Consider the following 26,167-nt stretch of genomic DNA (forward strand, 5'->3'; position numbering starts at 1 on the left):
ATATACATGCAATCCTTAAAGACAAAAGAGAGCATGGGAATGGAATGTTGCAAACAGATCAGTCTCTTTCATACTTTGTTTCCCTGTCCCCCACTTTGTTGATCCAGGTTGGCTACAAAGTCTTAATGCTACTGACTCTGCCTCCCAAATGCTGGGGGTTTACAACTGTGCCCTACTACACCCAGCTTTGCTCTTTAGAAATCACCTAAATGGTCACCATTATGAAGTTGAAAATTGTGATTGAAGTCAGCAAGCAGCACATACTGAAGAGTGAAAGTACCATGGCATCCCGAGTGGTCCCACCAAGAAAATAATTGTACAGAACACAACACACAAAAGCAATGGAGCACTAGTTACACAGGAGGCACTGATCCTTGCTTTATTCACGCAGTTATAGCCAACATTGGGGATCATGGGCAGAGGTACAAAAAAAAAAGAAAAAGAAAAAAGAAATTGCAGTCATAAACAGTTCTATTCACATGGCAGTGAGCGGTGATGGCAGGTCAACCAGTATATCAGTATATATATGGCCCATCTCTTGACCTACCTGCTTGAGAGAAGGTTCCTTCTGCCATTTCACAGCCAAGTTACTTGGCTCATTTGGCCTATACTTGAAAATTCAGAGGTCACAGTGATTAAAAACAACATAGTCAAGACAGCAGGGCTAACTGACTGTTCTTGAGCCATTTAGCAAAGTTAACAGTCTGGTGGCAGAAAAGTTGAGCACCGTTTATGTCCTTATCCTGGTGGGTGCAAGTAAGGCAGATTACAGCACAGACCCACAAGATTGACCCTCCTGTGGCCCAATAAAGACCACACATGAAGCAGTATCTCTTGGTTTCTAGGTCACGTTCAAGTTAGTTTAGTACAGAAAAGCATTTCAGAGGACGAAGTTTTACTGACCTAGAGCACAGGTTGGAGAAGCTTCCTAAGTGCTAAGAAGTCTGTACTATATGCTTCCTCAAAGAGGACCAACTAGCCTAACACAATTCCAAGGAGGAGGAATCTAGCACCTGGCACTTTCAGCTGTTGTCACGTGAGAGAATGAGGAATTGGCTAGGAAGAAGTAGCAGTAATCCTCACAAAAGGAAATTAAACCCTCCAAATCATTTTCTAGACATTAAAAACAGGTCGCTGCCCCATTCCTTATGTTCCAACCACTCTTTCAAGGGAAGACCTATCTATTCTAGCCATGTAGCTTCAAGAGACACTAAAAGGAAAAATGGCTGCCCAGCTCCAGTATCTGCCAGTTTTGAGGACAAAGAAAACTTGCCACAGCCCAGGAATCAAGTTTGTTGTTTTGTTTTTAACCAAATTTAACGAACACTTTATTGTAGAAAAGAAAACTGAAGGACAGATCGACTTCAAAGAATTACTGTTATAATAACTTTAATTTATCTTGCATTTTACAGAAGTCTATGAACGATTTTAAAAAGTACCTCCTTACCCCCATCACGTTTCTCTGACAGTTGTTAAAGTAGGCAACGAGTATGTCAACAGCTTGAATATCGGTATCTTGCAAGGTATTTCAGAACAATCACTTGCCAAACAACTTGGCAGTTTTTCTATCTTGTTTTTAACTCAATGGTACATCCACTCTGATGGTAACCTGTCCAGCCAAATCTCCAACACATTTTGGAAAAATCAATGGTGATTAGCAAATTAGTTAGCTTTGGCACGGAGCTGTGCTCGCTTGCCTGTGACAGCCTGGAAGCCAGTTTTGATACTGGCAACAGAGCATCGAGAATGACAAGTTTCACATTGTAAGAAATAGAGTCGGGTGTCCTTCTGTAGGATTGTGTCCGGTGACCGGCATGTGTGACAAGTGACATATTCCTCTGCAAGAAAAGCAACACAGCATTATCTGCTAGACACAGTTTATCCCATCCAGATAGGGAACCCTAGCTAAGCATACCTACTCTAGGGGTAAGAAAATTAAAAACTAAGCTGTCTTGTATAATGCCACTGGCAGTAAAAACAGGTTGAAAGGACTTCAGATGCCCAAGTAAAAAGGAAGTTTGCCAGATGCCTATTGTTAGATCCACTTATGAATGATCCACTTTTGCCTTATGTGAGAGCAGGAAAGATATGCCAATTTTTAAACGGGGCTGATAGGCCAAGCCATATTAATAAGAGGCATGTTTCTCTGACTTGGTCTTTAGTACCAGAATCAGCCAGCACAGGTTGCATGAACTCAGCTTTCTGCCTCCTGCTCGTTATTTCCTATTTTATTTTTTTAAAAAGCAAAACAACAACAAAACAGGGTCTCTGTGTAGGCCTGGCTGCGCGAGACCTCACTATGTAGACTCAAGAGATCCACCTGCTTCTGGTTCTTAAGCGCTGGGACTAAAGGTATATGCCACCATGTCCTGCCCCATTTCCCATCTTTTTAAGACTTACTTCCTCACATCCATTAAAAATGGCTTCCCTCAAAAGCCTACAGCCTAAAAAGAACATTTTAAAATGCAATTAAATTATATACTTACTGATATATCTTCTCAAGACATTTTCTATTTGTTTCTGTTGGAATCTTCCTTTGATTACAAGTTGGTTATTACCATCTATAGAACCACTATGAAAGAAAACAAAAATGTCCCCATTATTTTTGCTTGCTTTCCCAAGCCAAATTCCAGCACCTTCATGCTTAAGAACTTAAAATACACTCAGTAGCATAGGATAATTTCTAGGGTTGATATTTTATATTATCTGGTTTCTGAAATTTTATGTCTTTTTTTTTTCTCTTTAGACAGGAATTTATGTGTCCCAGGCTGGCCCTGAACTAATCCTCCTGCCTCACTCAGCCTTTCAGGTACTAACATTACAGGTATACACACCTCTGTACTTGGCCACACACCCCCCCCAATTTTTTTTTAGAGTTTATCTTCTGCAAACATTTTATTCTTAATTATGTGTATATGTGTATGTCTGCGTAGGGGTATGTGCATGTGAGTGCTGGTTCCTGTACAAGCCAGAGGTATTGCATCTCCTGGAACTAGAATTATATTATAGGTGGAGGTAAGCCACCCAACATGAGAGTCAGAAACCTAACTTAGGACCTTTGCATTATCTGTTCTTAACTGCGGAGTCATCTCTCCATCCTCTCAAATTAATTTTTTCTTTTTGAGATAGGGTTTCTTTATGTAGTCTGGCTGGTCTCTCTGTAGACCAGGCTGGCCTCAAACCCAGGAGACCCACCTACCCTGCCTTATGAGTTTAGGTTAAAGGTGTGCACCACTACTGCTGGGATCCTCAATAGTCTCTTTAATGATTTACTCATATTTCTTAACATTTAATCTGACTTCAGCTATCTCTGGTAACAACTGGATTGATTTGTAGGTGACTTTATGTCCAAAACGGATTCCTTGAGTTTGATTGCTTGTTCAACCAACAAAGAAAAACTTATACTGAATGCACAGCTGCAAATCTGAAGGAGGTATAAACATAAAAAGGCTGTATGTTATTTTTAAAATTCTGAAACCAAGCATGGTGGTACTCCCAGCATGTAAGAAGCAGAAACAGGAAGGACCACCATGGGTTTAAGTCAAGCCTGGGGTACACATTGAGACCCTGTCTGAAAACATCAATATATATAATCTAAGCCACATACAGTGGTGTGAACCAGTTAATCATAGTTATCAGGTAGCTTAGGCAAGAGGGTCAATATAAATGCCTGAGGCATGAGTGCCCAGGAGTTCAGGACCAGCCTGTGCAACATAGACCCTATCACAAAGTAAATTAAAAATCAAAGTACTAGGGCTGGAGAGATGGCTCAGTGGTTAAGAGCACTGATTGCTTGCTCTTCCAGAGGTCCTGAGTTCAATTCCCAGCAACCACTTGGTGGCTCACAACCATCTGGGATCTGATGCCCTCTTCTAGTGTGTCTGAAGACAGCTACAGTGTACTCATATAAATAAAAATAAATAAATTAAAAAAAATCAAAGTACTACACAGTTTGGTTCAGTAACATATGATATGATTATACTAAAATTGTGAGTTGTATGTTAAGAAAGCTGTTACGAAAAAATATACAACTGAAATCCAATACTACAAGTTGTCAACGATAAACTGAATAACTGGAAGCAGCTAACAAACACTTGAGAAAGATGCTTGTTAGACACTACTGCTTGTTAACAAATCAGAAAGTAAAATATAATTAAGTCTAGCAGAGTTAATTTACTATTTGTTCCTATCGTAATATAAATCAAACTTCTTCAGGAACAGTGATTTTCTTCGAGGGAGAAAAATCATGTACCATAAATTGTAACCCTTGATACCCTAATACCAATGTAGTGCATTTTTCACTATCAAAAAGAAGAAAACAAAACAAAAAGAAAAAGGAATCTTCCCAACAAATCGGAAAAATTTAACCCACTGACCACAAAGTTCACTAGTCACATGTTAGAATATATCCCACCTCTACAAAAAGTCCAGCTTATTCTGAGAAGCATAAAAACATGGCTACCTTTCCTTTCCTTATTTATATTTAATATAAACAATAAGTGTAATAAATAAAAGTCACAACTCTGTTAACACCATCATCCATGTTCAAGCAGATTACTTAATATCACAGCCAAGAACAAAATGCAACTTGAGCTTCAGGACAGTAGGAAAAGCACAGACCACAGAACATTGTAATTATCTATGTACTGCAGCTGAGACACAGAGCATTCTGATCTAAAGGTCCAGTAAAGAGGCAGGCAGACTTGAGTTTGCAGTCTATACTGTTATGTGACCTACAAAGTCTTACCAAACCAGTTGGCTGTTAAACAACCAAAGAAATGTTATTTTCTGCTTCACAGAACTGTATGAAATGGCATCTACACCAAACAGAACTTGGCATGTGCCTTGCACTATCAGGCAATCAATGTTATATGCCATTGATGCAACCCAAATCTACATTATTTAAAGAGACACTGGTAAAAAAGACAATCTGTTTGGCTCCCTGACAATAATTAACTAGTTCAGTATCTCTAATAGCTGAGCTCCACAGATGGAGAGTGCTAGTTAATCTCAGACCCTAGTTATATTTACTTTTGGTTTTAAGACTGGGTCTCTCTGTAGCCTTTGCTATCCTGGAATTCATTTTGAAGACCAGACTGGCCTTGAACTCAGATATCTGACTGTGCATCTGTACTGGGATTAAAGCTATACCACCACTGTCTGTCTCAGACCCTGGTTTTAAATGGTCTCTCCTTTGGCACTCATCACCTTTTAAGCTTTGCTTCATCAATAGACTACCAGTTATAGAGGAAAAGCTGACCCGACAAGAATTGAGTTCCTGTTATTTATTTCCTATAAAAGGACCCAAGAATTCCAAATAGTGACTAAACATAGCAGTACCTGCAGTGCTCATTTCCAACACTAAAGGCCTGCTCAGATGGATCACTGCCAGCTCCATTCTCCATCCCTGAGGCACCAAACTCTCCCCTTTCCCATCTGACCTCAAAAGTTCCCCAGGGACTCATGATGCTCCCCCCACCCCCCAATATGTTCAAATTACACAAATTGTTCTTTTGAAGTGTTGAATACTAAGTACTTTTTACAGTTTCTTACCTTGTACCCAATTCTGCCAATAAAAATGCAAGGAGATGTTTGGGTTGACGATGTAATCTAAAGAGAAAGTCAAATACTTAAAAATCTTTCATGGAAATCCTAAAAAATAAACAAACATCCCACACTGTTTGTCATTTCACGTGATTACTCACTCAGTACACAGCTCACACACAGAAACAAGGATCTGTGCAGCCCTGGCTATTATCCCAGTACCCATGAGGCAGGATGATTTTAAAGCCAGCCTAGGGTAGTGGGTGCCTGTTCCAAAAACAAATAGGCTGAACAGCCTGCTCAGTAGTTAAGAACACTGGTTGCTCTTCCAGTGGATGAACCAGGTTTGATTCCCAGCACTTATAAGGCATGAAATTCAGTTATCTGTAATTCTGGTTCTCTCTTCTGGCCTCCTCACTACCAGGCATACGTTGTGGTACACAGCATGCACACAGAACACCCATACACATTTCAAAAAATTAAAAATCACCAAACGGTATATGCTATTTCACATGCTATTTGTAAATACACCTAGCAAGTGTATCATGCCTAAAAGCATGAAAGCAGAACAAAACACTAAAAGCAAAACTAGGTTTTGATTATCTCTACCTACTTAGATTTACATATAACTTTTAATTTTCTCTACTGTGTCTTACTTTTCTAATTTGTAGTAAACATACACTATTGCTGTCATCAGCATGAAAGTAAAATATTTTGAATAATGCTGAACGTAATGAAAAGTAGCCTTTTCACTCTTGACTCTGTGGTTAGGATCTATCCCATCCTCAGCCCATAATGTGTGTGGGCACCTTGCCTGCCTGTGCATCATCCTGCCGCGGAGTCGTCTCTCCAGCCCCCAGGATCTACTCATCAGGCAGCACTAACTCACTTTTCTCATCTTTGGATAAAATGAGCTCTGAGAACAGACAAACATAAACTGACTTCCCTCAATCTATGACCTACATTTGCACAGAAATACTACAGTAAAGACATTTAACATTCCTAATACCCCACAAGTCTATCTGGTATTTATTGGAATGAAGGGTTCCCACTAGCGAACTTACAGTTTACAGATATCTGTAAAATTGACAAAAGAAGTTTTCTTGGTTCCTACTCGGACGACCTGTGGAGGTTTCATAACAAATTTCCTCTTCTCTCCAGCAACCATATCTGGATTCTTTTCTCTCATGATGTTGAACACTCGGTTCAGCAACTTTAAGGAAAGGGTGGCATTTAAGCACATTCTTAGTAATAACAAGAATATAAAGTTTCTATTTGAGATACTCTGCTTTAATGAAGCAGATTTACTTTTATTAAATGTACACATGAATTTCTGTTATGTTCTAGGAACTTCTTTATTTATTTATTTTTTTTCAAGACAGGGTTTCTCTGTGTAGCCCTGGCTGTCCTCGAACTCAGAAATCTGCCTGCCTCTGCCTCCCAAGTGCTGGGATTAAAGGCGTGTGCCACCAGGCCCGGCTTCTAGGAACTTCTTGAAGACAGAAACTATTAACCAAAATCTGGGTCTTTACAGATGCTCAGTAAGCCCCAGCCCCAGCTCATTCTACTGATTTTTATGGGAAAGTACTACATGTGACCCTGACCACAAATTTGCCACTGTCACCAAAGCCCCACTAATTCAGAGGGCTCCATACCTCCTTCTGCTGAATACTATCATGACAGCTACACTTTGAGTAGACTGCACCAAGAGAGAGTATCACGAATTGTCATGCACTGGCTTCATGGCCTACTGGACTCCACCATTCTATATTTCAGTGTCTCTTCCAATGCAGGAGATTTATACCCTGCTTTTCTCTGTTCTTAAATGAATAAGAGAAAAAAAATTTTTTCTTCTTGTCTCACCTCCTCATATGTGTAGTCTCTTTCTGAGCCTGCCCAAGCAGTTTGGCTACTGAATGAAATGCCATCATCTTTTTTGCTGTCTTCATCTTCTAAAGCTACAGATTAAAAAAAGAAAGAAAGAATGAGCAGTGGGCTTTGATCCAACAAAAGGGGTGTTGGGGGGGGCGATGATAGGTGTAGAGAACGATAGCTTCAGATACTGCTCTTCTCTTTCACAGTGATAGCTCAGTAGCATCAAGTACAAAGAGACACAGAGAAGTCCTTGTTCCTTTATAGACAGGAATATTACAACCTCACACAAAGACCTTTAATGAGACAGCCATGGTAATATGTGAAATGTTTCTTGACAAAAAGAAGACAAAATAAAGCATCAAGTACTTAAAGAAGAGTCCAACTTTTCAAACCCCAAGAAACTTCTGACTCTATAAAAACCCATTTGTTTATGTTGAAAGTTATTTTTAAAAAACCCTATAGTATATAAAACTATAAATACTAAAAGTTGTAAACATTTAAAACTCATTTTCCTGTCTGGATCAGAATGGTTTTTATAAATAGTATTTATCATACTTTAACTCTTCCCCTATGAAGACAGAGGACCTAATGCTCACAATTCAGCTGTGGTTGGACAAGCAATTACAGAAGATAGAAAAACTCAAAATGGCTGTCAATTGTTTGCCACTACAATCATTCTTTAAAGAACTGTAGAGAAACAGATTCTAAGGAGAAAGCCCTCTATAATAATAATCCAGAGAGAAAGTTTCCTGTGAAATGCAGATGTGGAGGGTACAGACATGAGTCTCATGAATGTAGGTCATCCAAAGATATGAGGCAATTCCTTAATGTCAGAAAATTAAGGAGCCTGACACGCCCCCAGCCCCCACCAAGAGCCATTAATTTCCTGTCCACCAAGGAAAGACAATTCTGAAAAACTAGAAAAATCAAAGCCTGACATGACAGGGCTGCTCAAAACTTAAACTATTTAAGAGAGATAAAGGAACTCCTATGGACAAACTAGAGATTCTAAAGATATCAAAAAACAAATATTTTGGCAAACTACTATAAATAATTAAAAAAAACAAAGTTAAAATTACATGTAGATGAACTGAGATCAAAGGGTTAGTGGAGACAGGAGCAGATGTAACTGTATTATCATAAGACTCCTGGAACCAAAGGGCATCGGCATAGCTCCTAGGAATTGGGGACATTATCTCAGTTAAAACAAAGTCTAAAATGGATTAAATGCACAGGACCAGAAGGCCAAACAGAAAATGGCTAATACAGCCATAAATCTATGGGAAGAGATCTATTTTAACAGTAGGAAGCACAGATTAGCACCCTGCAACTTTAGAGACAGGCTATAAAAGAGAAGGTCCTAATAAAAAAGGCCTATAAAACGTTTACAACTGTTCTTTAGACTGTCCAGGCTGTCCATTATGCACGACACAGCAGAGGCTGACTCTATATGGGGGCGCCATTGCTAGTACATCACCAGCTGCCCTACCATGTGGCAAACTGGGAAGAACAATGGTTATGACAAAAGAAAAGTTACAGGCACTAGAACAGCTAGTCCAAGAGCAACTGGAGGGCCAACATACAGAAGAGTCTGCCAGCCCTTGGAATTCTCCTAATTTGTCATTAAAGAGAAATCTGGAAAATGGAGGATGGTAACAGATCTGAGAGCAATGAATAAAATCATTGAGCCAATGGGCTCTTTACATCCCTGAATCCCATCGCTTTCCTTGTTACTACCTAAGGCACAGCCTATTGTAGTGACCGACTTAAGACTGCTTTTCTAAAATCCCTGGGCATGAGCATGATAGAGAAAGATTTGCTTTCTCAATACCTACTTATAATAACTCTTGAGTTATTAAAGATACACTGGAGGGTCTTAGTACAAGGAATGTTACACAGTCCAACTTTATGTCCATATTTTGTACAACAGCCATTACAAGTAACTCATAAACAGTTTCCTCAATATACAATTTATCATTATATAGATGACTGGCTAACTAAAATGCAGATACCCTAGGAAAAAATGTTTGATTGAAGTAAAGAAAATTTTGCCTTGCTGGAGATTACAAACTATTCCTGAAAAGAATACAAGAAGGAGATTCTACTAATTATCTAAGATGTAAGACTGATCTACAAAAAAATCTGACCACAGAAAGTACAAATCAGGAGAGACCAATTAAGAACTCCTAATGATTTTTAAAAATTGTTGGGAGAAATTAATCGGTTAAGGCCCACAATTGGATCAACTACTCAAGAGCTAAGTAATTTATTTCAAACCTTACAAAGTATCAAGGACTTAAATAGTCCAAGAAAATTATCAGCTGAGGCTGAAAGAGAATTGTCTCTGGTAGAAAAGAAATTCCTTCTACTCATTCCCCCACAGGGATATTTAGGCAGATAGAAGACTAATGCTGAAAATGCCTCATTATGGGTGAAAATGAATATTGACAAGGAGCTTGCAGTAATTTTTTGGGAGAGATTAACAACAAATAGCCCAAAAGCCAGCAATTTCAATTTTTAAAAAGAAATAATTGGATTCTCCTTTGCATAATAAAAGGGACACCGATTTCTGGATCCCCTACATTCTATCCTGATGCAAATAAATCAGAAAAGGTGGGTTATAAATCAAGAAATATAAATAAAATAATTCAAAATCTGTATGATTTAGTTCCAAAAATCAAAGCTATATGCCATCCTTATTAGATTTTCCAGACTTTCTCAATATAGTTACTGACTCTCATTAATCAGAGTTCTTTTTCATATAGAAACCACTGAACTTATTCAGAATAATTCAAAATTAACTCCATTGATTATTCAACTACAAGTAAGTAGAAGTAGAAATCATCCATTCTATGTAACACACATCAGATCCCATATGGGTCTACGAGGCTGTCTGGCACAAGGTAATGATGAAGCTCATCAGCAATGTAGGCAATGTGCTAGAAGCTTCAGAATTTCCTAAGAAAAAGCACGTTAACAGCAAAGGTACCCAAAGAAATGAAATTTGGCAAATGGATGTTTCATTTTACAGAGGTTGGAAAACTAAAGTGTATATATACCAACATATATTCAGGATTTTAATAAGTAACTGCTTTTAGTTCTGAAAAGGCTGATTCTGTAATTATATACTAATTAGAAATTATGGGTATTGTAGACATACCTATACAAATTAAGACTGACAATGGTCCAGCAAACGTCTCTAGTAAAATGAAGCAATATTTTGCCTATTACAATATAAAGCATAGTAAAGGTACACACACAACCCCACAGGACAAGCAACTGTAAAAAAAAAATCCAACTCTCTAAAGGAGACACTTAATAAACATAAAGAGCAAACAAAGATACCCAGAGATGGATTACATAATACTCTATTAACTTTCAATTTTTTAAATGTTACTAAGCAAAAAAACAGCTGCTGAGAGACATTGGATTATAGAAAAAACTGCTGAAATAAATCAGTTCATTTGTTTTAAGGATGTCTTAATTCAGAATGGACGGTAGGAAATACGTTGCCTTAAGAGATGTTTGTTTCAACAGGAAAAGAAAAGCTATGGATTCCATCAAAATTAATAGAAATTAGATTTGACCAGGGAGACCCCCTGAAAATCTAGGCTGGACCCCTGAAGGAAGAAACCAAGAAACCAGATAACAGGAATGCTGATCCCCACTACATGGGAACAGCTGAGACTGGCTGAGACAGGAAAGTGTCTCTGCATGACCAATAAATCTTGTTGGCTACAGTGTCCTCAAGACTTATTATGGCATCCCTTCAAACAGCCTGGATGAAAACTTATATTAAACTTTGAATATACAGATCAAACACTAAGTTTGATGCCTTTTTCCTGTTCTAAACACAGAGCAAAGAATCATCTTTAGCTGAATTGTGCCCACAGCACATTTCATGCATGTGTTAATGCAGAAATGTATACTACTTTTAAAAACTTATGTTTGCAGAGCAAAAGGACAAACACCAAAGACAAGTAGTCTAAATTAAGTTAAGCCCTGCATTTTCCCACCACACAGATACTAGATGACAAATTACATCTAGCTTTCCTAGGACTTAACTAATATCCCAATTTTCCTATGGGCCCCCAAAAGATGCTGTTGCCTCTAGACTGCAGAAAGCAATTTTAAGAGGATACCCAATTCCCCAAAACTTGAGTGTATGGTTTTGGTAATTTGATGGGTGACAGATGTCTGTCACCACTTAAGGGGGGGGTTAGTTACAAGTAGTTAATGGTCTTGATCAGAGAGGAAAACAAAGTAGAGGTTAGATTCAGGGATCTCTTTCTCTCTCTGTCCTATTTAATTTAGGGGAAAGTGGGGGGAGAAAGAATAAAAAGAAAAAGGGATAAAAGAAAATAAAACAGTAGGTTATTGAATCTTTTTAAACAAAAGAGTCAAATATTTTACATTGGTAAGGATTTTGAATACTGTTACAATTTTAAGATTATTTTTGCTACAAAATTGTGTATATATGTTTGAATTCTTATATAAAGTATTGTATCTATACAACTCATTTTAAAATGCAATATAAAGTTCCAGTGCTTAAAAACTGCTATTAACAGGGATGGAGAGATGGCTCAGTAGTTGAGAGCACTGACTGTTCTTCCAGAGGTCCTGAGTTCAATTCCCAGAAACCTCATGGTGGCTCACAACCATCTGTAATGGGATCTAATGCCCTCTTCTGGTGTGTCTGAAGACAGCAACAGTGTACACATATAAAACAAATCATTTTTAAAAAGTTGCTATTAAAAATTGCTTAGGATAACTAGGAAATCCAAGTTAATAGTCAACTAAACTTATGGTCATGTTAGATACTAGTTAATTACATACAGAAATGTTTCCTAGGTTAAACAGTTAGGAATAGCTAGAAACAAGCAATGCTTGCCTATTTAGATATACTATAAAGAGATGGTCTTCAAAAACCTCAGAGATCTATAGAATATGGATTTAAAGATTTTTTTTTAATTAACATAAGGCTTTTTGTGACAATGAGACATCTGCTCCTGGCAGCATTCTACTTCAAAGATGATGAGCATCGTTAAAGAGATGGTCTTCAAAAACCTCAGAGATCTATAGAATATGGATTTAAAGATTTTTTTTTTTAATTAACATAAGGCTTTTTGTGACAATGAGACATCTGCTCCTGGCAGCATTCTACTTCAAAGATGACGAGCATCGAAGAATCTCTATATGGGGTTTGCTTCTAATGTGGCAAGGTAGCCACTGGGCAAAAATTGCCCTTACCGCAACTGCTGACAGTATGTTGCCCAAACTAGACACAAACTGACTGCTGAACTTTGCCAAGACAAGGTAGGCAGTCCTTCATAATTTCTGCTTCATAAAAAAGTCTGTCTGATATTCTAGGCCAGAAGGTCAAAGATAATATTCAAATGACACAGAGAAACCTTGGATGACTGTCCAGGCAGCCAGCAACCTCTGTCATGTCTACAGCTTTGGGAGCTGCTTGCTCTGCACTTCCTGTTTATTCAGGTAATATTTGTCCTTCTCAGGTCTCTGATGGGATTAGAGACTAGATGGTTATAGTTTCACAATTAAGCTTAAGTTGTTTAGGACTTAAGAAAATGTTTTTAAAAATCTAGAAAGATATTTTTAGGTTGGTAATGCAAGTTATTGTAAAAAATAATTTAGGTAAAGGACTTTGGACTCACCAAGATAGGATAGATAGCAGAATACATTTCATTATTACAAAGTAGAAATAAAAGACATGACAAATATTTTTTAAAAAGCTCCTTAACCTAGCCAAGGAGACTCAAATTAAAGGATATGTAACTTAAAATCAAAGTGCTGAATCCCCAACATTACCTTCGTCTTTTTCTAGTATTTCATCTTCTTCTGGGAATTTAACATTCTTCTTTTTCTTTTTTTTGTTGCCAAGCATAATGTCAAGGTCATCCTCTGGCTCGGCTGGCTCTTGAGCATCACTCTCAATCTTAACATCCTAAGACATTGAAAACAAGTCTCAATACTGTGGTACTAGAACTATTTTTAACGTCATAGACAAGTATCATTTTTGAATATTTTTCACATATTTACATATCTAAAATTGTAGATGAGAAATGTCTCGGGTAGGCCAAATTTCCTCAGACTCTGTCCAATATGTAAATTGTGAATTCCTCAAGATAAATTTTAGGATTGTTTACCTTTCTTCAGCTCTTCCTTTTTATTACAGTTTTAAGATATTGTTATCTGTATCCTAAACTAGGTACTACCTGAGTCACTTGAGAAACTCTAATATTCTTAAACCTTTTAACTGACCATATTCAGCAGGAACAGGATTCAGGAGTACTTTAAGTTTCTCCACTTAAATGTTCTGAACAGGTAAACCTACAGAGCAGATCTAGCAAGAGCAGAGGCCTGAGGCTGGCATGTAGTGGGAAGAACTGGAGAGTGACAATGATCATGGGCTTTGTTTTCATAAGGATGTAAGTGTTCTGAATTGATGAGTTATAGAACTCTGAATATGCTAAAGCCATTTACTTTCAATGGATGAATGAAATGGTAAGTCAATTATACCTTAAACTTTGTTTCATTATTGCATTTGCAGTATACTTGCTTATGCTGATACCGCCCCTCAACTCCTCTCCATCCCCTTTAAGTTTCTAAATAGGGTCAATGGAAGGATTTTCCTACCGACACCAAATACATGGTTATTTTTTGCACAATTCTCCAACTCGCTAATACAAATTAGGTACCATCTTATTCATTTGTAATGGAATGCTAACTTCCTGGAGTAATTACTCAGATATCCCATGTTTAAATTAAAATTTTGACCTCATAGTTTAAGGGCTCTCATTAAATGTAGGTCACTAATGTCGCCTACACTTTTGCTAACCTACAAATGTAAAGACCTTCCGCCTATATTCAGTAATTTGCTAAAACTCAGCAAAATTATTATTATCAGTTTTTTGTAAGATTAACTGAGAAACAGCCAAATGAAAACAATGCATAGGACAAGCTATGGTGAGTAAGGAGCTGAGGAAGAGTCAAGAAAAGCCTAGTATATAAACACACTACCCTATCAGCACTTCTGTGAGGTTACCAACCTGGAAACTCTTGGAACTCCATCACTTACGGGTAGCAGAACTCAGTTTCCACATTGTCCATTTTCAGAGGTAGCAGGGGCAATTTAAAGTTCCCAATCTTAGTTATGCCTTGATCTTCCTAGTGACTAACCACTCATCCTAAGAAACTATCTGGATACCAGATTTCTCCAGAGCAAAACATGAGTCTTTGAAGACTTAAGAGGTTTTCAGGAGTTAAACATGGGGAACCAGATGTAAAAACCAAATTATTTTTATTATACTTATTACATCAGCTCACAGCAAATTGTAAAGAAGTTGCTGGGCACCAGTTCAATAAATGATACCATGAAAGAGGGAAAAGACAGAATTCCTGGGGAATCAGGGTCTTGTGATGACTGGGTGGACAAGACACAGCCTGACTCCAAGGTTACTTGCTATAGGCTTGAATATGAAAAAGGCACATTAAGTCCTAAAGAGGACTCATAAACGCCATAAAAGAACAAAGGCCCTGCCTAAGTTCCTTGGCTTCTAGTTTCTCATCAGCTTATTCTGCTCACTAACCCAACCAAGTACATTACCAACATGATCACAATTATTACATTATCTGTGTGCCTACATCCTAAACAATTGCTGATAATGACTATAGTAATTTCACAGATCTAAGCAGGTAAATTTAAATAGATGGAATTAGTGAAACTAAAACATAAGATCTTAAATCTAGCTATGTAGTTTTGGTGCCACATTAAAGACGTTAATATCCAGTGTTAGCTAGAATCCCAGAAGCAGAGAAAAAAGTAAAACAGCATTTAATAGAAGTAGAACTCATGCTAACTTCTCAGGACAAAAGCTACAGGGGTTGGGGCGGGGGGGTGGGGGGGGACCAAATCAGGGACTAGAGAGCTGGCTAGAAGTTAGGAGCGTTGGCTGCTTTTCCAGAGGTCCTGAGTTCAATTCCCAGCAACCACATGGTGGCTCACAACTATCTGTAACGGGATCTGATGCCCTTTTCTGACATGCAGGTGTATATGTTAAATATAATACCTTGTTAAATAGATTATTGAATAAATTACCAACTACATTTAAAATATTCTTCACTTAGGTTTGAGCAAATTAACTACCAAAGAAAAACTTTAGCACATAGTAAAAGTTTCCTCAGTATGTGGTTGTTTATGCTTTTTTCACTATGAATATATATTTGTGATTATACACAAGACACACATACACACAAAACTACTATATGCTCATTTTATAAATATGTGTGTGGGCTTTGCTAAGATTGACTTCTGCATAGGGTCTCCCTGTGCGTGGTACATGTGTGAGTTAATATTACATTTGCCTATGTTTGTGGGTAGAGGCCTGAGGTTGACTTCTGGATATTTTCCTCAATTACTTCTCCATGTTATTTTTATTGCCTGTTTGGATTAACAGTGAGTGAGTCAGGAAATCTACCTGTTTCCCCTGCCTAGTGTCAGGGTTACAGGTGCATACTGCCAGGCAGGCTTTTACATCATCCTTAAAGACCTAATTGCCCACCAGACACTTTAGCCACTGAGTGATCTCCCTGGCCCCATGTTTAAATGGTAGCTCTCAGGCAAGGAAGAATAGTCTTTCATCTACTCTGCTCACCAATCCACCCTCCTATTCACCCTCCTACCACCTATCTACATTTTACTCAAGGAATTTTCAGATATCTGTATTGGAAATAAATCCAATCAGAGCACTCGGCCACAGAACTGGCCAGAGAAGTCTAATTTTCCTATAGAGTTACTGTCATCAGCTACCAACTACCATACTGAGAGAAGTTCTTTGCTGCTACTGAAAGTTTAACAAGAAGCTATAGTAATATTTGTAATATTTGTTCCTCAAGATTTCTCGGTCATAGAGACATCTTAACTAAGATGCCCTTAGCCAAACAATTTTGGTATGGTTAAAGACAATGGACATTATCTGACTCCACTGTAATGATATAATACAATATATAAAACCTAAATCCTTCCAACTATATCTTTTATACCATGTAGTCAAATACATTCCTAAGAAAACTACCTTAATAGTAGTAGCTAAGTGCTAAACAACAAAAGCAAAACTACCAAAAGATGAGATGAGGAGGAAAACAGCTATCGACATCCTTACCAGAATCCCAATTTTACGTTCAATAAGAAAACAATACTACCTTTATAGCTTCTTCAGCTTCATCAATGTCAAATATCTTTTTTGTCTTTTTCTTCTTTTTCTTTTGATTAAAGAAGTTCAAATCATCTAAGTCATCAGAAGCATCTAAAAATAGATTAAAGGTTTCCAGTTATTAACAATTAACAAAAGGCAAGCACCAAATTGAGTTATGCCAGCTCCTTTCTCAAGTACTTCTATGGTAGTCCTACCACAACCATCAGTTATGGTTTTGAAGAAACTGACAAGCTAACTCAAGCTTTCTAGAAGGATCTGGTTAGGAGCCCAGGCCAAAAACCAGGAAACTCATGTAATGTCAGAGAGCATTCCCTGACACAATCTTAGACTATTCAACTCTATCTTCACTTTGTCCACTTCCCTGTCCCATCCAACCTTCTATCCCTCGATGTACGGCTCCAGGTCGACCAATCCAGCGGAGCAGCTAAGGCTTCCACAACAACTGTGACCGCCACAACTATTCACCTTTCTTCCTACTGTCTTCCTCATCAGCGTCCACGTCTTTTTCTTCAGTTGGTTCTGGCTCCACTTCTTTTGTCTCTGAGGGCTGGGTTTCTTCTGTCTGGGCATCACCTTCTTCATCTAACATAAAAGGCTTCTTCTTCTTCTTTTTCTTTTTGCTCATAGTAGGATCAAAAATCATCTGTTAATTTAAAAACACCAAGTGATAATTCCTAATGAAGCGCCCATTCCAAATATCCTTTATTCTCAAAAAGCATATTCCTAAAAGAACAGGATACATTAAAATGCCAAAAGGTGGGGCTGGAGACATCCCACACTTGCTCCCCGGTACTTGCTTATTTGCAGGCTCCCTTTCACAGGCAATACACACAGTAAAAAAACAAAACAGAATTTACAGAAAGCCCACCTAACTCCCTTTACATCATTAAACACAGGGAGAACCTCACAAAAGTCTTTTAATTTGTAAGCTATCATAAACTACAATAACTTCATTTTTATTTTCATGAACAAATTTAGGCCTGAACAAATCCTGAAATTTATTAAAAGGACTTTAGCAACAACCTATATTGCATCCCTCATTTATGGGTGAGGACCAACAATGTCTAGGCAGATGATAAACGTTTTATTTAAGGTTGAGTAGATGCTAACACCAGACAATCTAAGACTTGGTTTTTAAATTTTTCATCTGTTGAGTGTTTGGAGAAGTTAGAGGTAAATACAAAATAAAGATATATTGTCTGCATTATGGAACTATCAAAACAGTAAGCAAAATATTCTAAAAAAAATTAAAAATTTATGCTGAAATTCACATCAACCTTAACTTTTATGGAACCCTATCAGCAACCCTTACTGTAAGAAATTTTTCTAAGGAATCCTTCACTGTTTTTTGCTATGTAATGTGAAGTGTTCACAAGCCACTTTCATCTAAATCTATTGTAGAACAAGTGAAAAATTAATTTCTAACCTGTAGACTGTTTATACTGATCCCTTAAAATAATTTGAACATATAGGGCATACTCCTGCTAGTGAAGAAAGCAAAATCTTTAGTCAAACAGAACTGGATTCAAGTCCAAAGTATTTTTTTTCCTATCATGTTTAAGCTTATCATTTTGTTCATTGTGTAGTGATCGAAAGCACATTGGAGCATAATTACCTTGCGTCCAATCCTGACTCTAACTCATGTGGGTTACCCTATGCTTCATCTGTACATCTTCATCTGTACAATGGAGATAACTGATACCAACCATGACAAAGTTACTGTGAGAATCAACTATCTGATTGTAGTTATAACTAACAATGATCCTGTCATTGAAGATTCCTCAACTAAGGAGTAACTTGATTTTTCAGACATAACAAAACTGGTTTTTTTTAAAATTCCCAAATTGATTCTAATAACTAACTGTAATTCCTTTATGTCTATCGAAAGACTGAAACCTTGTAATAAAGTAAATTGTCATAGCAGACAAGTCTGTTCAAGGCATTATGGAAATTTTCATATAGCACCAATACCAAAAGCAAGTCCAGTGCTGACTTACTACAGGGCCTGAGGTAATCCCACATGGAAAGAATGCTGCAATCTGTTATAAAGAGGTCAAGAACACAGCTATACTGTAGGAAGAAGACTTGGCATAAGGGCAAACAAAATTCCAGGCATTGAAACTTTGATTCTGGTAGAGCTTACAATCCACTCATTTTTTTTCCAGTCTAAGTTTCCCTGATTTACTAGTGGCTTTTTCTGAGTTTGCTTTTGTGGCTGGTCTTGAACTCCTAAGCCAAGTGCTAGGATTATAGGGACACACTATTACACCCATCATACCTTATCAAGACAGATCAAAGAAGGGGGAAATCCTAAAATGATCAGATGATAGTTTTAGTTACCTTTCACCCCTCAAGAAAATTCTAATTTAGGTCTATAGTAAGTAGACTGCAGGCTAGTAGTAAACACTCAGAAATCTTATGCCACATTGTAATTATGTTCCTAGAATACTTAACACATGTTTAACATATTAATACTTATTTTTGTTCACACATCCCTGTAAAATAGTTGCATAAGGAAACCAGAAAACCTAAGTCAGCACCCAAAGCAGAACTCCCCAAATCACAAGATCACACTTGCCAGCTTGAGATACACATTAAGACTTTGGCTTAAAAAGTTTCATATTGAGGCTGGAGAGACTGCTCAACAATCAGAGAGCACTGGCTGCTCTTTCGGAGGATCCAGGTTCAGTCCCCAGCACCCACAAAGCACCTCACAACTGTTCCAGGAAATCCGACACCCTTACAAAGACATATGTGTAGGCAAAATGCAAATATACAATTCACATGAAATAAAATAATTTTTAAAAAAAGTTTCCTATCAAGCCTCAGTTGGGGGCGCACACCTTTAATCCCAGCAATTGGAGGCAGAGGCAGGTGTACCTCTGAGTTTAAGGCCAGTCTCATCTACAGAGTTCCAGGACAGCCAGGACTACACAGAGAAACCCCGTCTCAAACAACAACAAAACATTTAATTTTTTTTTTTACTTCAGTTTTGTTGATGCCTAGCACACTAAGAATAAGCCATCCTCAGTCTTATCTTTACTGTGTGTGGTGGACGGTGAGGGGGGCAGGCAGGGATGTTGTCCTCAAACTTGATACTGACATACTTTTGAGGAGAAAATATCTTAACTTGATGGCAAATTTGGATCAGCTGGTTATGGAGTAACATTTCTCAAAACAATAAAACTTTAAGGCCGGGCGTGGTGGCGCACGCCTTTAATCCCAGTACTTGGGAGGCAGAGGCAGGCGGATTTCTGAGTTCGAAGCCAGCCTGGTCTACAAAGTGAGTTCCAGGACAGCTAGGGCTATACAGAGAAACCCTGTCTCGAAAAACCAAAAAAAAAAAAAAAAAAAAAAAAACTTTAAACTAGTCTAAACATTACTTCTTCCTACACCATACTTTACCACAGAAGCAATAGACAGAACAATATAACAATACACAGGTAGTTATTTTTAAGTTACGAAGTTTGGTTACTACATGTGTTATCTATTACCTCTTACTACCCATAAGCACTTTACCACAGAACACCACAGCTGTATATAGGTAGTTATTTTTAAGTCTGGAACGTGAGTAGAAATAAAGGCTAAACACTTTCTGAACTTTTCTAACACATAATGCAGTAGCAAAGAGCAATGTCTAACGTGTCTTTCAAGCAAGAAACATCTATCTCTTCCAGAGTTTAGTGAGTTTGCAAGAGCCTCCTAGTCATTTAGATGAAGGCATACTGCACAGAGCTGGGATTCTATTACTAGCTCAGGCACTTGGAATTTTATTAGAGGCACTGTACAACTCTAAGCTCCAATTGGCTCATCTCTAAAATGGACTTACAGGAATTTATTTTACTGAACCCTGGAAACCAACTTAAACTAGAACTAGTTCCCATGAAACAAATCTCTAATTCCTTAATGTAGTTACCTAAGTCCTCCATAAACTAACCAGCATCTACTTCAACCAAACTAGTGAATACTTCACTTTCTATGCACTTTCTCCCTTCTTGACCATAAACGCCTTGTGATCAGTTTTCTCATTGGTTGAGAAAATTCTGATCATTTCTAGAGCCCATTCAAAAGCCAACTCTGCACAGAACCTTCAACTATTCCTCTTACCCCTCCCCTAGGCCTGTAAGTCAAGTAAGTCACAAATTCTTCGTAAAGTACTTCCTTGGGGCTAGGATTAGGCTTCTAGGCCCAATGCTAAGCAATATCTAAGCCAAGACCACTCTTTTTTCTTTAAAGTCATTTAATGGTATGTGAACTAGGATAAATCTGGAAAAGGCAAAACCCAAAAAGATTTAAAAGAAAAAAAAAAGACACAATAAAACGGGGGACGGGGCTTGAAAAATTCTGAGATCCAAACCCAGTCAGTTTCACAGCCGGACCTTCCTGCTCACCTCGCCTGTAAAGGAAACTTTGGGACTCGGGCCCGAAAACTTTTCTCGAAAGGTGGTCACTTCCTGAGACTTAAAATATCTTCTCCTCTGGCTCTTTGGGTTCCTGTCTTAAGAAATAAGGCCTCGAGCGGGAAACGGGAGCGAGATATCCGCCCGGAAAAGGCAGCCTACAAAGTTTTAACCTCGGTGCTCCACCGGAACCGAGAGGGGCCTCGCAGGGCACCCTGACCCCTCAGCCGTGAGAGCCGAGGCGGCTATGTGTGTGAGGAAAGGAATGCCGGGGCGGCCGGGCAAACTAACTCGGCATTCAACCCCTTTCCGAGAGGACGGCTCAACACGCTCTCCATTCCGAAACGCCGATCACCGTGGGAGACAGGCCTCGCCGCCGCCCTGAGGAGAGCCGAGGGAGACCAAGTCTGAGGATCCAGAGTCCTCGCCGGCTCCACAGCTCCGGGACGCCTAGGCCGGGCTGCTCCACATGGCGGCCGGCTACAGCTAGGCCGCAGGCCCGGCTTCTCACACAGGTGTGGGTTCGGCTTCCTGCCTCAGTCCTTAGCCCTAACTCCAGCTCAGCCTCTCACCTCGTCCCCGGACATGGCTGTAGTTCGAGCGGGTTCGGCAGGGATGAAAAGTCAAACCGGTCGGCTTCACGGCCCGGAGTCAGCGTAGCTCCCACCGATACTTCTCACAGCACCGCACTAGGCTCTTGCATCAGCGAAAGGGAGCGACACCCCGCCCTCCTCTCAAACGTTGGAAGTGCGCCTGCGCAGAGCTCGCCAAAGCGCAGGCGTACAGTAAAGCCAACCTTACGTGCTTCTCGTGGCGCGAGTTATTCGGCGACTCCCCGGCGCCGGGCATACTGGGACTTGTAGTTTGGCTAGAAAAGACCGGCGCTTGTGCGCTTCGGGAGTTTCGAGGGCGTGCACGACTGTTTTAAACATGTCAGGATGTTCGGGTTCTTGTGCTGCTGGTTACCTAAGAGGTTCGAAAAGTGCTGTGTTGCTTGTAAAGTGAATTTGGGGCCATTTTTCAGGTTTAACTTAGTGGAAACCCTAATATGAACCCGTGGAGCTGAGTTCACGCTTTCCCCTAGAATCGGTCTAGTATTCGAGGAATGCACCTCAGTAGAAGCGTTTCACTTCGTGAGAAGTTTAACCTTCTAGCTTTTTACTTCAGAAGATTCTTCCCTGGTTTTCCATAGTTAGACCGAGGAACGAAGCCGTCCTCTGAGGAGAAACAGCCCAGCAAGCTACAGTCTGTCAGGAAGCTTCGAAATAGTCTTAACTAGCTCAATAAAGGGGCTATGTTGAGAAATGTGTAGAGTAGGTAATTAACTTGTTGACGAACTTCATACCATATAAGTAAAGACACTACAACGTCCTAGGCGATATAATCATCTGGGACTATTAATTATGTGTCCTTTTTTGACTAAAGCTTCCTTATATGGTACATGACTCCTTGTTTATGGAGTCTTTGCTAGACAATTCTGGATGTATCATCTATTTTCCCTGGGGAGATACAGCTGCCATTTAGGAAGGCCTCGGAGTATGCGCTTGTAGTTAAAAAACAAAACAACAAAAAAACACCTGTGTTTGTAACCACAGGGAACTGCAAAGCCCCACTGTTTGAAAGAATGCTCAGCTGGGGCGTCAGGTGATCCACTCAGGTGACTGAAGGGACTGCTCAAGTAAGTAGATGCTATCAGGAGATGAGAGTAATTATCAAGTTTTTAATGCTTCTTGCATAAAAAGAATCAAGTGAGGATTAATCTATGATTAGTGAAAAAAAGCCCTCACGTTAGAAGAGATGGGGAAAGTACTTAGTGATTTTTGTAGTTGGCAAAATGTTCTTCTTGATTGATTTTTGTATTCATACCTGATTACTGAGTTTGTCTTTGTTTTGGTCTACTGGAATTACAAAATGGTCTGTCTGAGCTGGGTGTGGTAGCACTTACCATCCTAGCTCTTGAGAAGTAGAGGCATGAATATCAGAATTTCATAACCAGCCTGGACTACATAAGATTTTATCTTTTTAAATTAATCAATTAATTGATTAATATACTTTACATCTTGACCACAGTTTCTTCTCCTCCCAGCCCCTACCCCCCATTCACTCATCCTCTATTTCTCTTCAGAAAGGGGAGGCCTTCCATTGATATCAACCTGCCCTGGCATGACTCGTTGCAGTAAGACCAGAGGCATCTTATCCTATTAAGGCTGGGTGAGGCAGCCCACCTAGCCTCTGGGAAAGGATCCCAGAGGCAGGCAACAGAGTCAGAGAAAACCTTGCTACGCTCTCTGGTCGAGTCAACTGGACAAGCCGAAAGGCTTAAAAGTCACTCATGAGGCAAAAGAGTTTCAAGGAAGCTCTCCTCCTGGAGTCTAGTGTTCTCTACCCATACATTAATTTTTCATTCCCGAGTTCCATTACCGCACTAGTCTAGAGTTGGATCCACGTGTGCTCTCTTTCAGTATTTTCCTATAAGTGCTCTGACATGGCTAAAGCCTTCCGCCAGTGTTCCAACAGTCCAAGGGCATCCTTGACCAAGATCAAGGGTTTAGAATTCAGCAAGATTGTAAAAGCTAAGTCACTCCCTTACACAGGAATTTACCATCACTTAAAAAGAAGGAAGTTTCAGACCAAAGGAGAAACCAGAATAGATACTATAGCAGAGTTACACCCATACACACGTATTTACAATGGCCTAAGGAGAAGGTAGACTATACAAGAGACTAAAATAGGAACTGTGGCAAGGACGGGAAGCCCTTGACCCTGGCTTCTAAGATTAATGAATTTTAGGTGGAGCCCTTGTTGATCCCAGCTGTTATCAATATATTCTATCCTGGGTGGTTCCGGTTAGACCTTTTGTGTTTGCATTCCTCTGTTTTATGTAAGATTCTGGTCACCTCAATTGTACCTTGCGAATATGTCACCCAACTTCCTTATTGTCCTCTGCATAAAAAGTCTGATGCTCGAGTTGTAAAATTACATTCAGATTCCACACAAACTCTCCTGCGTGTGTGTCTGTCTGTCATTCATCCAAGCTTTGCCCACCAGCGTCGAGAGACCCCGTTCCACGCAGACATAGGGACCCAGAAGGTCTGCAGCAAAACCTATTACTGTTGTTCGGAGTCCCACATGAAAACCAAACTACACAACTATAACATATGTGTAGAGGGACTAGGTCAGTTCTGTGGCAGGCTCCCTGGTTAGTGGTTCAGTCTCTGTGGCCCCTAGGGGCCCAAGTTAATTGATTCTGTAGGGTTTCTTGTGGTGTCCTTGACTATTCTGTCTCCTACAATCCTTCCTCCCCCTCTTCCACAGGATTCCCCAGGCTCTGCCTAAGGTTTGCCTGTGGGTCTCTGCATCTGTTTCCATAAGTTGCTGAATGAGGCCTCTCTGATGACAGTTATGCTAAGTTCCTGTCTGGGGTCCCTGGTGCTGGAGTGACCTCTAGGAAAGCAGCCAGAGTTGTGGGCCAGAATATGGATCCCGAGAGGATGGGGTGAGATCTTGTCTTAAACAACAACAACAACAAAATAAAGAAACAAACAAACCAGGCAGTAGTGGCTCTCTGAGTTTGAGGCCAGCCCAGTATACATAGTGAGTTCCAAGACAGCCAGGGCTACATAGAGAAATGCTGTCTCAGAAACAAAAACAAAAACAAAAGATGGCTTTAGTGTCTTCTTACTGATCGTTTTGCTGTACACTAAGTATAAACTTATTGTTGTGTTAGAATCTTGGCTCACCCTAAATATTAATTAAATTAAAACAATGTTCTATGAAATCACTTAGTTCGGGCACACACTAGATGAAAACATCAGCACAGCTGCCCACTACCCGAGGCTGTTCTCCTCATGCTCTGTAATCCTTAGTATGTTCTCTGCTTTAGGCCTGAAGACAACTGAGTTAACCCACAAATATTTAGAAATACTTCCTGCTGCACACCTGTCCCTAATCTAGGCAGAGCACATCCTTGCCTCCAAGGAACTTACAATTTAGCAAGAGAGATAGTTTATTAGCCCCATTGTCCAGATGAAGAAACTGCTTGTAGAGCATTGAAAGTGTATCCACAGTTAAATACAGACAACAGAAAAAGTGAACCCCTGACAGTTTGATACTGGTGGCTATTCTTTTACCTTGAGAATCTGAATTGCTGCCACCAAACCACAGTCGTCTGTAGCTACTAGCATCTATGCATAGCAGGATCTCTTACCAGCAACACTATTGGCAATTTGAACAAGACAACTCTGTTATAGGTTGATGTTCCCTGCATGGAGGCTATTCAGTACCTGGTCAATATCCAAAGATGCCAGGAGCATACTCCCTCCAGTCATGATATTACCTGATGTCTCAGGGGGCGGGGGGGGGGTGCGAGAGGCGGGAGGGGGGCTGGGATAAGCATCACCCCTGGTGGAGAACCAGTGATAGACACATCTTTTCTCTTCCTAGGTTATTGAGATCCAACAAATATCCCTGGCTAGTCCTCAACTTGCTGAGTGGACAGGTTTTGAAGAGGAGAGAATGAAGCTGTGGATGGAGTTTCAGCAAAGCCTGTTCATTCAGAAGATAAAGACTGAACAAATGGGAAAATAATGTAGAAATAAAAGGGAAAGTGACAGAAATGGAGAAAGGGAATTCACGGGAAATCACCTTTTCATAATTCAGCTCATGCTAGCAAAGATAGTTGACTCTAGTGAACGCACTAAGGTTGTCATGCTTTCTAGTCAATTTAACCCAGGCTAGAATCATCTGAGAGAAGGGAACGCCAATTGAGAAAATTCCACCATAAGAATGGGTTGTAGGCAAGCCTGGATGGCATTTTCTTAATTAGTGATTGATGAGGGAGGGCCCAGCCCACTGTGGCTGGTGCTAGCCCTGGACTGGTGGTCCTAGGGTCTATAAGAAAGCAGGCTGGGGGCTGGTGAGATGGCTCAGCGGGTAAAAGCACCGACTGCTCTTCCAAAGGTCCTGAGTTCAAATCCCAGCAACCACATGGTGGTTCACAACTATCTGTAACGAGATCTGATGCCTTCTTCTGGAGTGTCTGATGACAGCTACAGTATACTTATATATGATAAACAAATAAATCTAAAAAAAAGAAAAAAGAAAAAAAAGAAA

General features: G+C 39.5%; 1 protein-coding gene across 1 annotated transcript; it reads right to left on the reverse strand.

The window, feature by feature from the left end:
- Nucleotides 1-347: 347 nt before the first annotated feature.
- Nucleotides 348-21,844, reverse strand: Eif2s2 (eukaryotic translation initiation factor 2, subunit 2 (beta)). The gene is made up of 9 exons (NM_026030.2): nt 21,628-21,844; nt 17,121-17,298; nt 16,642-16,745; nt 13,249-13,384; nt 7,408-7,502; nt 6,609-6,757; nt 5,554-5,610; nt 2,487-2,572; nt 348-1,838 (listed from the first exon to the last, which is right to left on the reverse strand). Exons 1-9 carry the CDS (start codon nt 21,640-21,642, stop codon nt 1,663-1,665), a joined length of 996 nt encoding a protein of 331 aa, NP_080306.1. The 5' UTR covers nt 21,643-21,844; the 3' UTR covers nt 348-1,662.
- Nucleotides 21,845-26,167: the final 4,323 nt, after the last annotated feature.

The sequence above is a fragment of the Mus musculus genome, chromosome 2, assembly GCF_000001635.26.
Source record: "Mus musculus strain C57BL/6J chromosome 2, GRCm38.p6 C57BL/6J".
In the NCBI taxonomy this organism is placed as follows: Eukaryota; Metazoa; Chordata; class Mammalia; order Rodentia; family Muridae; genus Mus; species Mus musculus.